Genomic DNA, 15,536 nt, shown 5'->3' with positions numbered 1-15,536 from the left:
TGGGTCTAGTGGGGGTTGAAGAAGGACCTAGGGTCATGGGTGGCGGGCTTCCTACCACACAGCCCCACGCTGGAAATGGATGTTTCCGCTTGCCTCCACCTTCCTCCTCTCAGGAGTTCAGTCTACATCAAATATAGGCAGGTTTCATGTCCTCCCTTCCAGGTGGTGGTCGTGCACACCTTTAATCCCAGCACTTGGAAGGCAGAGGCAGGTTTGAGGTCAGCCTGGTCTACATAGTGAGTTTGAGGACACACAGGACTATACAGAGAAACCCTGTCTCAAAAACAGTTTGAGGTCAGCCTGGTCTACATAGTGAGTTCCAGGACACACAGGACTATACAGAGAAACCCTGTCTCAAAAACAAAAGAAAACAAACAAACAAACAAACAAACAAATCAAGGAAGGCTGGCAGGTTGGTTACTGACTGTATCTGGGCTCCTAAGAGGGCTCAGGTTCCCTAAGACTTGGGAATAATTCTGGATTCTGGATTCCAACCATGGATTCTGGTCAAAAGGAGGTCTCCTCTGTCTGGAATAGTTTGGAAGGCTTTCAAGTAGAAGCAACATGTAGGGGCAGTGCCCCATGACAGCTAGAATGTGGTTCTGGGGCTGACCACCTTGTGTCCAAACCACAGTCCCACTACTTATGAGCTGTGTGACCTTAGACGCTAACTAAATCTCTCCAAATTTCAGTGTTCCCTCCATAGAATAGGGGTCAGAGTAGCAACTGGCAGAGCCTCTGTGTGAAGGACGCCGGTGGGTAGGGCATCCAGGGCAGAGCTGGCACGGAACAAGTACCATTGGGGCTGCTATCACTATAATCTCATTTAGCTCACCGTGAGCTAGATGGGGAAGGACCCCCAGGTTCACACAGGGAAAGAGGTAAGTTCCCAGAACTAAGTGAACTGCACAGCCACTGGGCATGGATGGTGGCGCTGGCCTCTACGCCAGATACTTAGACACAAAAGCAGCAGGCTCCCCAGTCCACAGTGGAAAAGGGAGTGAAGGGCCTGGACACTGGAGGAAGAGGCCAGAGGCCAGCCGGGGAGGGGAGCCTAGAGCCTCGGGAGGACAGCATGTTCCAGCCACAGTGATAGATGGGTGCTAGAACAGAGCCCGGGGCACTGGCTCTGCTCGCTGGGCAGTATACCACACTGACTTTCTAGGCAGGAGGAATGAAAACCACCAGTGGCCTTTGAGTCCTCAGAAAGGCTGGTGTCTCCAGGCAACAGCAACTGTGCTTACTGACATCTTCCATGTGGCTCAGGGCCACGTGTGTGAAACAGAAACACCCGATGTTCAGCGTGCCTCCTCCCATCCCTGTGAGGTCCTGGGCTAGCCTCAGCCTCCACGAGCCTCCATTTTCCAAGCACTCCACTGCTCACAGGGCTGGCGAGCCTTAGTGAGGTACGCACACAGAATAGGCATACCCAGCATGGGATAAATGACAGGACTCTAACCTCAGCCGCTGTGCTAGAAATCCATTTAAAATGCTGGCTGGGCGTGTGTCATCCACTGGGCTGTGTGCTGTGATCTAAGCATGCAGATAGATGCTGATACGGGATCCTTATCAAACAGGAGAGCAAGCAAACTTTTCCAATGAAAGCCAGCATGTCCACTTTGCTAAAACTTAGATTCAAAATGACACAGGACAACATGCAAAGTAAAGCTTACAAACTCAAAATGACAGAATGAGAAGACAACACGCAGTGTGCCCTTTATTTATTTTGGAAGGATGCCGACACCATTCTTTAGGCGTGTGGCTTTAGCACCTGGGATACCACTCTGAGGTCTCACCTGCTTGTTGAGCGCCCACTGGGACACTGGGATTTGTCCCAGGAACAGGCTCAGTGGGGAAGGCAGCCAGGGACCCCGAGCTCTCCAGTGGTGGGAAGAGAGAACTGGAGCAGGTGTTGGTGGAGTTCTGCCGACCTCTGAACTCTAAGGGAAACAAAAAGTGCACGTGAAATCTAATCGGTGAAATCTAATCGGCTCTGGCTGCAGAATGACTTCCTGGAGCGGAACTGTCTATAGGAGAGAGGGGCACTAGAGTATTTACAAAGGGTGCAGTGCCATGCTAGTCTTGGGTTCCCTGTGCTGCAGAGCCTGTTCCATACCTGGTTCCCTGCTGAAGGGCGGCTCCATCAACAGAGAGAATAAGAGTGCCCAGTGCAAGGAACAGGAAATACAACTTACGAAACTGGGCTATCTCAGCTCTGTGCTTAACATCCAAGGAGACACAGAGTAATGCCTCAGAGTGTAGACCAGTCAGCACCTCCCTCCACCCCTACACATCCTCCTCTCTCATAAACACTGCCTCTCAGCAGTGTGGAAGAGTCCAAAAGATTCAGAAAGGTAGGGGACAAAAGGACAGATCTCCTGACTACTTCCGGGAAGTTCCTTCTTGAGCATGCTCCACCACCGGGGCGGGACTCAGGGGCAGCCAACGCCCTCGCTCTTGCTCGACTGACACAGTGGATAGGAGAGACACAGGGAGACTGGGGGGCCATGGTGCAGCCTTTTCCTGGTGAAGCGGAGCTCACGCCTGGGGACCAGCACCACAGAGCTGTCTCTTTGGTCACAAGGAGCAGGGTTCAGGGATGCAGCGGAATCAGGAGCATCCCCAGGCAATGATAAATGCCCTAGGGAATAAGAACCACTGTCCCTAACACCCACCAAAAAGAGGCTCAGTACCAGGTGGCCCTCTGCTAGCATTTACCCAGCCCAGTGAGTCTGTCACATAAGCTGCCCAAGTACCATTGACCCCAAAGGACATCTTCAGTGTCATGGCCTTGGCCTCCTGCTATGGCCTGTAGCACTGTACAGAGGTCCCACCCCCTCCCAGCCCCACAATGCCCACTGGGAGTGCATACCCAGCTCCCTACCCCTCTGCCCCTCCAGATTCAAGCCCCGCCCTCACCGGAACCTTTCCAGCAAATCAAAGGTCCTTTGGTCAGTGCCCCCTGTGCGTTTCGAACCAGGTAGTACTTGAGGTGCTTCTGTTTCTTGGGCTGTGTGGTCAGCTTCAGGTTGATGTGGTTGGAGAACTCGGTGAAGTAGCAGAAGCCTTTCTTCCCACAGCCGACACAGTTCCCCGAGAAACCTGGGCAGGGGGAAGGAGACCATGAGCCTCTCTGCCTCCCTTTCGATTCCCTTCCAGCCTCCTCTTCAAACAATCTTCACGCCATACCATCACCCAGAGCGTGCCATAGGCAGAGGTCCTGTCATGGGACTCAGGCCGGGACTCCAGGCACCCTTGACTCAATAGGACCAAAGAGACTGGGCCACAGAAGTGAGTCTAGGCAAGCACAAGAGACTTCCCCCTCTTGGGGGCACACTGAAAATTCCATGTATGTGAATGGATGAAGAAAATGTAGTCTACACACACACAGTGGAATTTTATTCAGCCACAATGAAGAACACAATCATATCATCCGAAGGGTGGGAAATGAATGGAACTGGAAGTAATCATGCGAAGTGAAATAAACCAGACTCTAAAAGGCAAACATGTTTTTCTCTCATATGCAGAAGCTATATTTTAAACATATGCGTATATATATATGTATGTATGTATGTATATATATGAGTGGCTATATCTATCTATCTATCTAAATCTATATATCTTTAAAAGAGGGAGAAAGAGGAATAAGCAGATAGTGGGGAAGAAAGAAAAAAAATATATTTTATCTGATATGCAGAACCAGGATATTTTTATATATATGACATATATAATGAATACTGATATGCATAATATATATTGTTTTAAATCTATAATAAAGGGGTAACATTGAAAGAAGAAAGAGAACCAGTGAGGAGATAGGAGAAGGGACCAGGAAAGGGTAGCTGTGGGCAAAAATGAGTAAAATACAATGATATACATGCATGAAAATGTCACAATAGAACCTATTATTTTTATATGCTAAGAAATACCAAGTGCATGGTGGGGACCCTGGGAGTAAGACTCAAAGCTCAGCAGCCAGCAGAGCGGAGACACTGCCACAGCCATGCCAGCAAAGGCCATCTGTGACAGACGGACCTCTCTAGGCCCTAGCGAGGCCATCCTGGCAGTGATGAGAAACCTCCTCATATGAACTACGAACACTGCAGAGCATGTGTTTAAAAGGATCTCTACAAAGCACAGAGCCATTCCAATGGAAGCAGGCACAGACATCGGTTAATACAAGAGACACGTGATGATTCCACCTCTCCATCTAACCACTGCTCCTGTGCAAGCCACCCCATAACAACCTTGCTCTGTCAATAGCCGGTCAGGTTCCTGTGAGTCCAAGGCCTGGGTCAAGGGAGGCCCTGGCCTGGTGCGCAGCTAGATTTACTTCCTTTATCACGCTCTCTGCTTGATGGCCTCCAGAGGTCATTTTGCGTGAGGCCATAAAAGCCACATGTCTCTACATAAGCACCGCTCTTAAACAGGCCGTCCCTAGGGACTCTGGCTAATATTCAAAAGAAGTCCAGTAGGTGAGATGAAATGTTAAAAACCATTGCCCCAGAGAAGACTCCACACTGCACAAAATCTCCAATCAGCATACCATGAGCAGTTTAATAGTCTATAAAAGGCCTTCGAAGCAAGGAAAATCCCCAGCCTGTCAGGGATTGGTACAGGATGAACTGACCATCAAAAGCCTTCTCACGCTGGACCAGTGTGAACAGGTGACAGCACACATGGACAATGCTGTGTGGGACTCGGGAGGGGGCGAATGTGCACACAGGGCCAGGCACATCGTGCCATTGGCTGTCATCTGCACAGGGCACGTGGCTTAACTATTGCCAGTCACTGTGGAAAACAAAGCGTTCTTGTGAAATCCTTTGAATCAGACACACAAGAGTGGCATGTAACCTAGGCTGAAGGATGAAGTCCAGGCCACAGGCACCCAAGGCTGTGGACTCATCCATCCACCTCTAGCTTCAGCTTCTCACTGACACAACATGCCTCTAAACTCATCCACTCAGACTACCCCTACTCTGCCCAGTCTCAGTCTCTTCCACAAATCCCCTACACAGGTCCAGCCATTTCTCAGTACTCAGCTCCTTGACTCAGAGGGAACCACCACTTTTCCAGGCTCACACACTCATCCTGAAATCTGCTCAGCATCGGGGAAATGTATATCTCATCCCTGGTAGCTTTCTTCCAAAGGGCCATGCTGGGTTGACTCACAGAACAAACGGGTGTGTTCTGACTGAGAGCACCATGTGACAACATTATCAAGAAGTTCAGAAAGAGGGGCATAATTAACCAGTTAATTAATAATAATTAACCCTTCTATTTACCTATTGGCTTCCAACCTAGAAACCTTGAGACACACACAGCCTGACTGGCACTCAAGAATACAAACTCGAGAAATGTCCAGAGTTCCTGAGAATAGAAAAGACACTAAACAAGACACAGGAACTACAGGGTCAAGGACACCGAAGAGACCAACAAGCCATGTTATGTGGTGCGAGCATGCCCATCAGAAAGTGACTGTAACCCCGTACAGCAGCTCCTGATGGCTCAGAGGTGAGCACCTGGCCCAGTTGTACAGTGGACAGCTGGTGCCAGCAAGCAGACTGCTTCCAGCTGAGGACATAGCTTTTCTGAGAAGCCTGGGTGAGAGCATAGGACCCAGCCTTGAGGAAAGGAAGGGCTCAAACCATCAGACGGGCAGATGATGTCATCAAGATTCAGGAAATTCCTTGAAGGGCGATGAACACTTTCAAGAAAGAGTACAACACGGAGCCCTTCCTTTGGGGAATTGACCCTGGGACTTGGAAGTTTATAAAGACGTCATCAGAAAATGAGGTATCTGGACATAAGTCTCAGAATTCTGCTGGGCACAGATCCTAGAAAGAACTATGCAGTTACTACATCACCAAAAGTGGTCTATACAAATAACACTCTTCGAACCCCAGCACCCTGGGATCTTTCCATGGAGCTTGTTTGGCAACTAGAGGGCCATCTATTTCAGGACCATATCCCTGAATAGATGCAGGTTGCTGTGTGAAGTATGCCCTCCTATGGGGAGGGCACCGCCCTCCCATGCAGCAAGCAAGCAGGAATACAGATGCCAGTAGGACTTGGGCTTGAGTCCTGACTTAAATATACCAGGTTTCTTAATATCTCTGGGCTTCAGTTTCATCATTTGCAAACATAACCAAAGATAATATTTATTGTACAGCCATGATGTGTTAAGCTGTGAGTGAAGCCCTTTATGCTATCAAGATCCACCCTCTACATTGAATCTTATGAAACCTATAAAATAATCCATAATGTCTCCAGTTCACAGGTGAGGGGAATCAAGGCACAGAGAAGTAACTTACTCACAGCCTAGAGTGGTGGGAGAGGCTGAGCCCAGCTTCGATGTATTCTACTCAGCAATCTCTTCCACACAACCACCTACAGGAACACTACAAGGGTTAAAGTGTCCTCTGGATATCTAACGGGTCCCAGACTCAGCATGGAGTCCTCTCTCCTTCCTCTCAGACTAAATGGGAAAGAAGAGAGTGCAGAGGGCAAGAGATAAGAAGTGACCCCGCCTGGGTTTCCATTACCCAGTCACAGAAGACAGAAGGGAAGGCAGACACAAAAGCTGCCAGTTCCTACCAGACTGAAGTGGCATGATTCTTCCTAGAAGCCTGCGCAGTGGCTTCCTTTGGTGGGTGGCATCTAAGCAAGTGGCTTTATGGCCACTAGAGGGGTGAACTTGTTTCTGGGATTATGTCCTTTGCAGAAAGGGGGTCTCTATCATCCAACCCTTATGAACAGTCTGGATTCCCACTGATGTACACAGTCTAAAGAAGACCTCTGAGATAGCCCTGTGAGAGACGTGAGGGGCCACAGTGAGTGACCACAAACATTCCTGTTCATGAATGTGAACACACTCTGAGAGCAAAGAAGGCAGAGACAGCTTCGGGGTTTTCCCTTGAAGTTTGAGCTCAATCCCAGTTCCGTGCAGAAACACTTGTGTTGAAGACACAGGCAAAGCTGAGTGACCCCAGGGTGAGACAGGGGTCAGGGCAGGGTGTTGGGGTGGAGAACACAATGTGGAGAACGTGAAATTTCAGTGAGAATATCGTAGTTACACTGAGTCCTATACTAACCTCAAACTCATTCTCTGCTTCTGTTTCTTCTCTGATAAAAAAAAAAAAAAAAAAAAAAAAACAGCTATATGTGTAAGCCCAAGAAAGCATTTTAAAACACAATAATTGCCTTACTTTCAGAAGATTTATTATTTTATGTGTGTGTGTGTGTGTGTGTGTGTGTGTATTGTGTGAGGGAACACCCGTATGTGTGAAGGAACCCACACAGACCATAAGAAGATATTGAACCTTCTAGACCTGGAGCAACTACTAGGAACTGAACTCAGAAGCTCTGGAAAAGCAGCAAGCCCTCCTAAACCACTCAGGCATCTCTGTAGCCCCTATTGTCTTATTCATAACACCACCAATATTTCTTACAAGTATAAATTGGAAGGAAAAATGAAGGAGAAAGGACACATAATTTTAAAAAGACAGGGGCTGAGGACGCACCTCACGTGGGTCTGGCTGGCATTGGGTTTGATCCCAACACGGCATAAACTGAGTTTAAATGAGCATGACAGTATGCCAGCACTGAGGAAGCGGAGGACCGGAAGTTCCAGGCCATATGTCTCAAAATGTAAACACATATTAAAAACGCAAAGGAGAAAAAATGAATCAAAAAATGTTTTAAGAAAAACTTTGGGTCTTGAATTTAACAAACCAACTTTTAAAAAAGTATATGACAATATCTGAACTCCCTGAGTATTTAACAATATTTATGAATGCTTTAGCTTTTTGGATAGGATAATAACACTGACTTCCCGGGGGGGGGGGGGGGGGGGAAGTCCTTGTCCTTTAGAGACAGATACACATGGTGACAGTGACAGATGAAGTACATAGGGGGTGGAGTTTGCTTCCAGATAACCCTGTCGGAGAGAAGAGGGGGTAGTCGCAAGGTGCAGGGCCAGTTGCCCCCCCCACACTGGAACTACCAAAGACAAAGGACATGGGCGCCTCCTGGGCTCTTTTCCCATGTTTCAAGGTCAAAGGTGGCTTCCCAGCTTCTGGCCTGCAGGACCCAGTGATGACCAGCTTCACACATCTCTCCATTTTTTCACACATCTCACTATGATCTCAGAGATGCACCTTTTCCTCTATCACCTTCAAGATCAAAGGCTTCCCAGCTGCTAGGTGACCTTTTGCACTCCCAGCTGCTGCTAAGTGACCTGCTTCGAGTCACCCTGTGCTTCCTGTGTGTCACATATAAACGCTAGACTACAGTGTCTCTACCTCACCTGTTTTGTCAGCTTCCTCAGGACAGTTCCAGGCGCTTGTCTTCAATGAATAAGATGTACTATGTCAGTGCTGTTGCTGCCACTGGTACTGCTTCTTCCCAATTAGAAATTTTTTTACGAATTTTTCAGGGCTTGTCTTGAAACCAGCTACCACTAAAACACCTTCTCCATCACCAACAGTCCGTGCTTACATCCCTGTGACCTTGTGAGGGCACAACACCCATAAAGTTGGGTATAAGTTTTGCTGGCTTGCTTACTTCCTATGGGCCTTATGGATCCCAATGGACCCCCATTTTTTTCTGCCTGTGTCTCCCTGTCAAAACTAGAAGCTCCCAATGGAAGGCTTGAGTTCCCAGGTGTACCTAAACACCAGGCTTCATTTGACCTTATACATTCAACAAACGTGTGAATACCTTGCCTACTAACTAAACTATAGACTAATTTTTCACCTAAGAAATAAGCATGCCACAAATACAGGTGTTGGCTCCTCTGATGGGTAAGGTATTGGTCAATTTAGATTAATGACTGGCAACCACAACAGCAAAATCCAAAGAACACACCTAGAATGTTAATCTTTCAATTTTCTCAGACAAAAATCCCTCAACAGCTTCCAAATTGCTAAAACAATATTCCTAAAGGTTGTGCTCCCTCAAAGATGACCCACAGACCCTGTTTTATGGATCAGTAAACAGGGATGAGCCTGGTTACTGCAGGAGCTGTGGGGACCACCTTGTCCTGGGCAGCCACCCGGTTAATAGCAGGAAACCAAAACAGCGTTTAGTGTCCAAGCTGAGAGCATAAAGTTATGTTCAAAGGGGAGAGCACAGGCTATTTCCAGCCAGCCCTTGTTCTTCATTCCGGATGGCTTTTTGCCAGCAATTAACAAAGTTCCTTCCTGGGCACTCCAGCCACTGGGGGAGGAGCCAGACTATTAGGGGCTGGAGGAGAAGGAGCTGGAAGATTCCTGTCTCCAAGGCTCAAGAGGCAGAACCTCCCTGATTTACTGCCCCAGTAATTCCCTTATAGTCACAAAGGGGTGGAATTCAGACAAGATCTCCCCCTTGTCCCATCTCATTCCACCCCACCCCACCCCACCAGCAGATCAAAAACCAGCTTTGTGAAGCACCGCCATATACGAGGACTACGTGCACCAGTGAGCAAGCCCATACACCCAGTGAGCCAGCTCCTGCAGAGACTTCCCTCAGCTTCCTAGGTAACTTTCTAGCATTAGCCATAAAGAACTGATCTCGATGAGTGCACACAGCTGCCTTAGGACACACCTCCCTCTCTCTCTCTCTCTCTCTCTCTCTCTCTCTCTCTCTCTCTCACACACACACACACACACACACACACACACACACAAGCTGTGCTGTCCCCTCCGGGAGCATTCATCCACCTTGTTTGAGAGTTTCCACCTATTGCAACTCAACCCAGACTGGAAGCACTAACTATTCATTACTTTCTTCCTAATTCCCACTCTCTCTAACCCCCCAAACCTTCCTCTGCAGTGGATTTCCTGCCCCATCTGGTTTTGGACCATAAGAAGCACAAGCCTGGATGTTTAGGGAGCTGTGTCATATGGAGAACATGGAGGAGGATATAAAGGTTCTCAATCCATAACTTTGTCCCAGGAATTGTCTCTTCTACCATGACGAGACCCCACGTGAAAATGGACCACTGCCAAGTCCTCCGTTACCCAGCTCTCCAAAGAGATGAGTGGGCAAATCCAAAGTCACTAATCAAGAACAAACTGCCCAAGGTCAGAACATATATCCAAAGCCCGCTCTACTGCATGGGTGAAGGGGGCATAGGAGGCCACAGGGAAGTCTGTGGGTAACCAGTAAGCAGAGATCTCTGGGCTCTCAGTCCTACTGTCTCTTCCCTGATACTGCACATGAGGGGTGCAAGGTACACAGCTAGACCATAATAATGTCACCTGAGCAAGAGGTCAGGCTTGGTCTCATCATCACTATGAGCCATCAGGACCTTGGTGGGCCAGTGACTATTTGAAAGGCAGGTCCCCATGGGCAGGAGGGAAAGTGGTGCCCCCAGCTGAACCTTGACCACAGCAAAAGCCCGAGGGGCATATGAGTAAGGCAAGAACTCAGAGCCTAAAAGACTTGAACTTGGGCTCCTGGTGTCTTCTTTACTCTCACAACTTAGGGCAAGTTCATGAGCAAGTCTAAGGTCTCCTATGGAACTGTGACCGACATCACCTCTCCAGGGGAAGCTGTAAATCAAAGCAGAAGATGGCAAGAGACTCTGGTGATCATTCAGATGTGACCACCCGGTGGCACGGATGTGTGTGCATATGCACACACATAATACACACAATACACACACACACACAACACACACACACAACACACACACACAACACACACACACAACACACACACACACAACACACACACACAACACAATACACACACACACACACACACACACACACACACAGCCTCACTCTCTTGCCTGCTAGTTCCTGAAACTATCTGGGAACAGGGTGTTTAAGTGTTTAAGCCCCTTCTGGTCCAGACAGGCACAGGTAGGTTTGAATGGCAAACTATGAAAAAAATTAATACTACTAATAATTAATAAACTATTAATACTGGTAGACTTTCTGGAGGGAAGCAAGCAGTCATTTTGTAAAATTTATGTGTGTAGGCAAATACATACTGTATAGGAGCCTTAGTGGTCAGCCTCGGCTATCATTCCTAAAAATCTGTTCAGCTTATTTTTTGAGATATGCTTGGATTTGATAATTCAGCTGAAGTGGCTACCCAGCAAGCCCCACAGATCTGTCTGTCTGGAGTTATTAAAAACACAACCATCAGACCTGGCAGTTTATTTACATGGCTACTAAAGATCAAACTTGGGGCATGGCAACACTTTACTAACCGAACTATCTCCCTAGAGCAAGCCAGTCATACTTTTAAATAATTCCCATTTTTCTTCCATTCCATAAAGAAATGTACCAAAAGACAAAAAAAAAAAAAAAAAGGCATGTATAGAATATCCAAGTACCCTTAAGACCTGCAGTGGAGGCCTCCCTTGCCCTGCCCCACCACATGCAGATGGAGCTACAAAGAAAAGAAAGAACTCACCGAGCAGGGCATTGTGGCCATTGTCATCAGGCAAGAACCTCTTGTCCACTGCACACACCAGCAGGTGGTCCGGCAGGCTGGGAGACTTGGCACCCACCAGGAGGAAGCCTGCAGGGACTTCAATGGGCTCGTTGGAAATGGAGACAAGACGTAGATCCTTCCCAGCCTGACAGAAGCCTAAAAAGGGTAAACAGGGTTCACACACTGCACTGAGATCTCCTAAAACCAAGGTCTTAGGGACAGAAGGAGCACCCAATGACCCCTGTCTCTGAGAAGCTAGAGTTTGACATTAATTACCTCTGAGACAAGACAAAAACCATCAGAAAGTGAGAGTTGTCTCATCTTTCACATACTGTGTTATGGGGCTGTGGAATGCGTACATTCAGGGCAAGGGCCACAACAGGGCCTCCTCCCCGGGGGAGTTTGAGGTCCACGGCAGAAGTCTCTCCACACCTTCTGAATGTTGTATTTACAAAACTTTTAAATGTATTTCCTACAAGGAAAAGTAAGTTTTCAAAAGTCTCCAAGAAAAGATAAAAGAGGGGAATGGCTGGGATTCCCATTCTCAGGTTCTCTCCTGAGCCTTGCTCTAGATGAGGGCGAGCTAACTTTACAGACTTCCTGCACTGTTCACCACCAGAGAGATGGGAGACCCTCACCCCATCCTGGGAGCCACCTCTGGGCCCTTGCAGCCTTCACAAGCTTCTCTTTCTCTGGCTGCTCCAGGCTGTCCGCACTGGTGCCTCACCAGACCAGTGAGCAGCCCACCATTGTGGCATCTAGAGAATATGAGCTAGGACAGTCAGGGTCTACCACAGTGAAACCCAGGGAAGGCCACTTTAGTGACTGCCCTTCTCGCTCTTTCCCCCTGGGGACACTAGATGGCCCTGCTAACAGCTGTACTGACTTCTTTGTCCCAGTAACATCAGCTGGCACTCGGGGAGTCAGGGTCAGGGATAGGGTCAAGGTCAGGCCTCAGAGTGCAGAGGGCATTGGCAGCTATCCTGATCTATTTCCAGTCCCAGTCAGTCACCACTCCCAGGCCAAGCCTGAATGCCCTGTTCAGTCGCCTGCAGCTCCCAGGCCACACGCATCTCACCCCATAAGCCTTTGCACCACTGCTTCCTCTGCAGTTTCTGAGCTTCCCCAACCCATGGAAGTCTCCTGGCTAACTCTTACAGATCATCTAAAACCCAGAGGAAGGGCCCTCTTCTCCAGGGAGCTTTTCTCCCCAGATGGCCCCTGAGTTCTCATCTTTAACCTCTGAACTTCCAGAATGAGGGCTCAATAAGTCAACTGCTGTTCACTCTAACAGTAATGAACATCCCTTGGTTTGCAGAGTAATGGGGTCTAGAATAAGAACCTACAGGCCTCCCTGGGTACAGAGCACAAGATCTCACCATTGCACTGAGATGCTTACCATACCCAGCATGCCTTGCCTCTGTTCCTCATCAGCAAAACAGCAGTGATTGCTGCCTACCCAGATTCAAGATAATACAAATATGCTAGCTTCACAGCCAAAAACTGACAGGCACAAAAGGTCATTCCTACCCCTCTCCAAATAAAATACCCTGCAAGGTCAAACTTGAGTAAGGAAGTATATTCTGACTTCCAAACAACAGACCCAAAACAATGACTATTGTACCCCATGCCGTTCCTACAGCTGGGGCTGTCTACAGCAGCCAAGCAGCTGGGGCTGACTCTCAGCCTCCTGTATGTATGTGACCTGTGCAGGAACCCAGCTCACATCTCAGAGGACAAGGAGCACTGTGCCCCAGCTGCAGACCCTGAGCAGGGCTGCAGTATCTTACCATCCATGGTACAGCATCCTTCAGGAGGAGGGGGCAGCTGGTAGGTGTTTGGAGGACTGCTGGGTTCCAACCCTCCTTCTCCATCTTCTTCTTCTTCCTCGTTGTCCACTCGGCTGCCACCTAGATGTGGGAGACAATGGGGAGGGTTTGTAATGGAAGCCGCTGTGGGGCTTTGAAAGCCTGCTCCAGGGCCTTTCCCTCCACCTGAAGCCACAAGCTCAATACAGACCCAGGGCCTGGGGAGCTGGTCATGCAAAGGAAAGGAGGCTTGCACTGCTCTAAGAAGCACTCAGCAAACCCTTGAAGTTAGGCGGCCTGATCTTCTGTACTAGGAGGAAAAGCCAAGGCTGTCTCAGGGAGGATGACTCCCCAAAGTGCACACAGACTCGGGCTCAAGTTCACTTCTCCTCTAGCTACCACAGCTGCACATGTCTGCCTGGGTGCGAGGGAGTTGCTATGAGAGTCGCTGATCCATAGCTGCTCAAGGACCTGTGGCTGAGCCTGTGTGTCTGCAGGGGTCCCTACTATTCTTGCAAACACAAGTAGCTTGCACTGACTCAACCCTACATAAGGGGGCTGCTGAGCTATACATTAGTGTGCATCCAAAGGATGCATATATTCATTGCTGGAAATGCAAACATACACACAGGGGAGGGGTTATTCTAGAACATTCTAGAATAGGACCAGACATACTGTTTGTTTTAAGAAAAGAGGAAGAGCAAATGTGAAACTGGTGGGGAGAGCTCTGGCCTTGAGCACCACCCCTCGATGTACTGAGCTCAGTGCAGCCTCCCTGATTTCTGTCATTGATCCAGCACCCAGAAAGATTCTCAGTGCAGGGGTCACGCCGAGGAAAGAGCAGCTCACTGTTCCGAGCGAGTGTCAGCCTTTTCCCACACTTGGGGAAAGCAAGAGGTTCACAAAAATAAACTTTTTCAATGCTGCTGACATTTAGTCCTTCCGGTGTCTTTTCTCATAGCATTTGGGTAAAAATATTGTCAGTGTGTCTTTAAATTTCAAGTACTAAACAGCACACCGATTAACTCGTGGGAAGGTCCTTACCAGCACCCTTGAATATGGCTGCCTCCTCTCTTTTTGGTTCCCTGTCTCTTACTGCTGGCTTGTTTTTATGTCTCCTAGTGTTCTCATTCTTGGCTCCCTCCAAAGGTTTTAGGTTGACAACAAAATTATGTGTAATGGAAAAGTCTAGACCACAGCTCTGGGAAGCCACAGTTCAGTTCTTAGTTCACGGTTGCCTATGTGGCCATGGGATACTCAACTTACCTCTCTGTGCAAACCATGTTGGCTACAAACTGAGGCCCTATGGCCATTGTGACTTTCTAGAACAGCAGTTCTCAACCTGTGGGTCACAACCCCCCCAAAGGAGGTCGTATATCAGTATAACAGAATAAGAGTAGCAAAATTAGTTATAAAGTAGCAATGAAAATAATGTTATGGCTGTAAGTCACCATGACATGAGCAACTATATTAAAGGGTCACAGCATTAGGAAGACTGAGATCCACTGTGCTAAAAAAATGTGGCACCTTAGAGTGACACCAAGTTTTATACCTGTGATAACTAACTGTACAAGCTACTGGGGACATGACTTGACTGGGGCCAAGACCTTGAGAAGGAAATAACATCTCTCTATCCTTCCTGGTGCCCTGGACCTTGTGGGTGCAGAGGACAAACACCAAGTGGTAGGAAAACTGTGGAAAGATTACACAAGAAGAACTCACAGGGTGGGAGGAGTGAGCCCAGCCGCCTCAGCTCCTCGGCATCTTCCCGGGCTTAAAGTAGGCACAGTTTATTCCCTGCTCCAGGTCTCAGAGACCCACCAGACCCCAGGTACCAGTACAACAGCAGATGGCATAGGTCCCACAGGGCTCTGATCACTAGATCAGAGTGACACAGACACCAGCCTTGGAGTGGAAAGTCACACGAGATCCCCAAGAACCAAAACAAACACCCCCAATGCCAGAGGCACAGACCAGTCCCAGAGAAGGGGCTGGGCATTATTCTGTTAAGCCCAATGAACAGACATTCCAACACACTTAGAAAGAAACAAGAGACGAGGGTATTAAGCCTCAGAGAGCTGAAGGGCTCAAACTGCAGACAGGGTCAAAGGTCTGCAGCAGACTTTCCAGACTTTGATGGGCTCCTCAGGCAGCATAAGCCTGGAGCAGACTAAACAGGCGTGTTTACAGAGGTCTCCTGGCAGGGTGAGAGCCTTAAAGTGGTCTTAGACAAAACCATCAGGGCTTAGTGCAGTAATAATAAAGCACAAACCCAAGGACCCCACAGCGCCCTGA

General features: G+C 48.4%; 1 protein-coding gene across 1 annotated transcript in view; it reads right to left on the bottom strand.

Moving 5' to 3' along the window:
* The window catches only part of Greb1 (growth regulating estrogen receptor binding 1), an 89,843-nt gene that overhangs the window by 52,913 nt on the left and 21,394 nt on the right, over window positions 1-15,536 (bottom strand). The window contains exons 3-6 of the mRNA XM_052186085.1: window positions 13,224-13,343; window positions 11,413-11,589; window positions 2,920-3,102; window positions 1,797-1,940 (exon numbers count right to left, since the gene is read on the bottom strand). Of these exons, the coding sequence (XP_052042045.1) occupies window positions 1,797-1,940; window positions 2,920-3,102; window positions 11,413-11,589; window positions 13,224-13,343 (624 nt within the window). The remainder of the gene's footprint in view (window positions 1-1,796; window positions 1,941-2,919; window positions 3,103-11,412; window positions 11,590-13,223; window positions 13,344-15,536) is intronic.

The sequence above is a fragment of the Apodemus sylvaticus genome, chromosome 6, assembly GCF_947179515.1.
Source record: "Apodemus sylvaticus chromosome 6, mApoSyl1.1, whole genome shotgun sequence".
NCBI lineage: Eukaryota > Metazoa > Chordata > Mammalia > Rodentia > Muridae > Apodemus > Apodemus sylvaticus.
The sequence above is the reverse complement of the archived record's forward strand: the minus strand, read 5'-3'. Positions and strand labels throughout refer to the sequence as shown.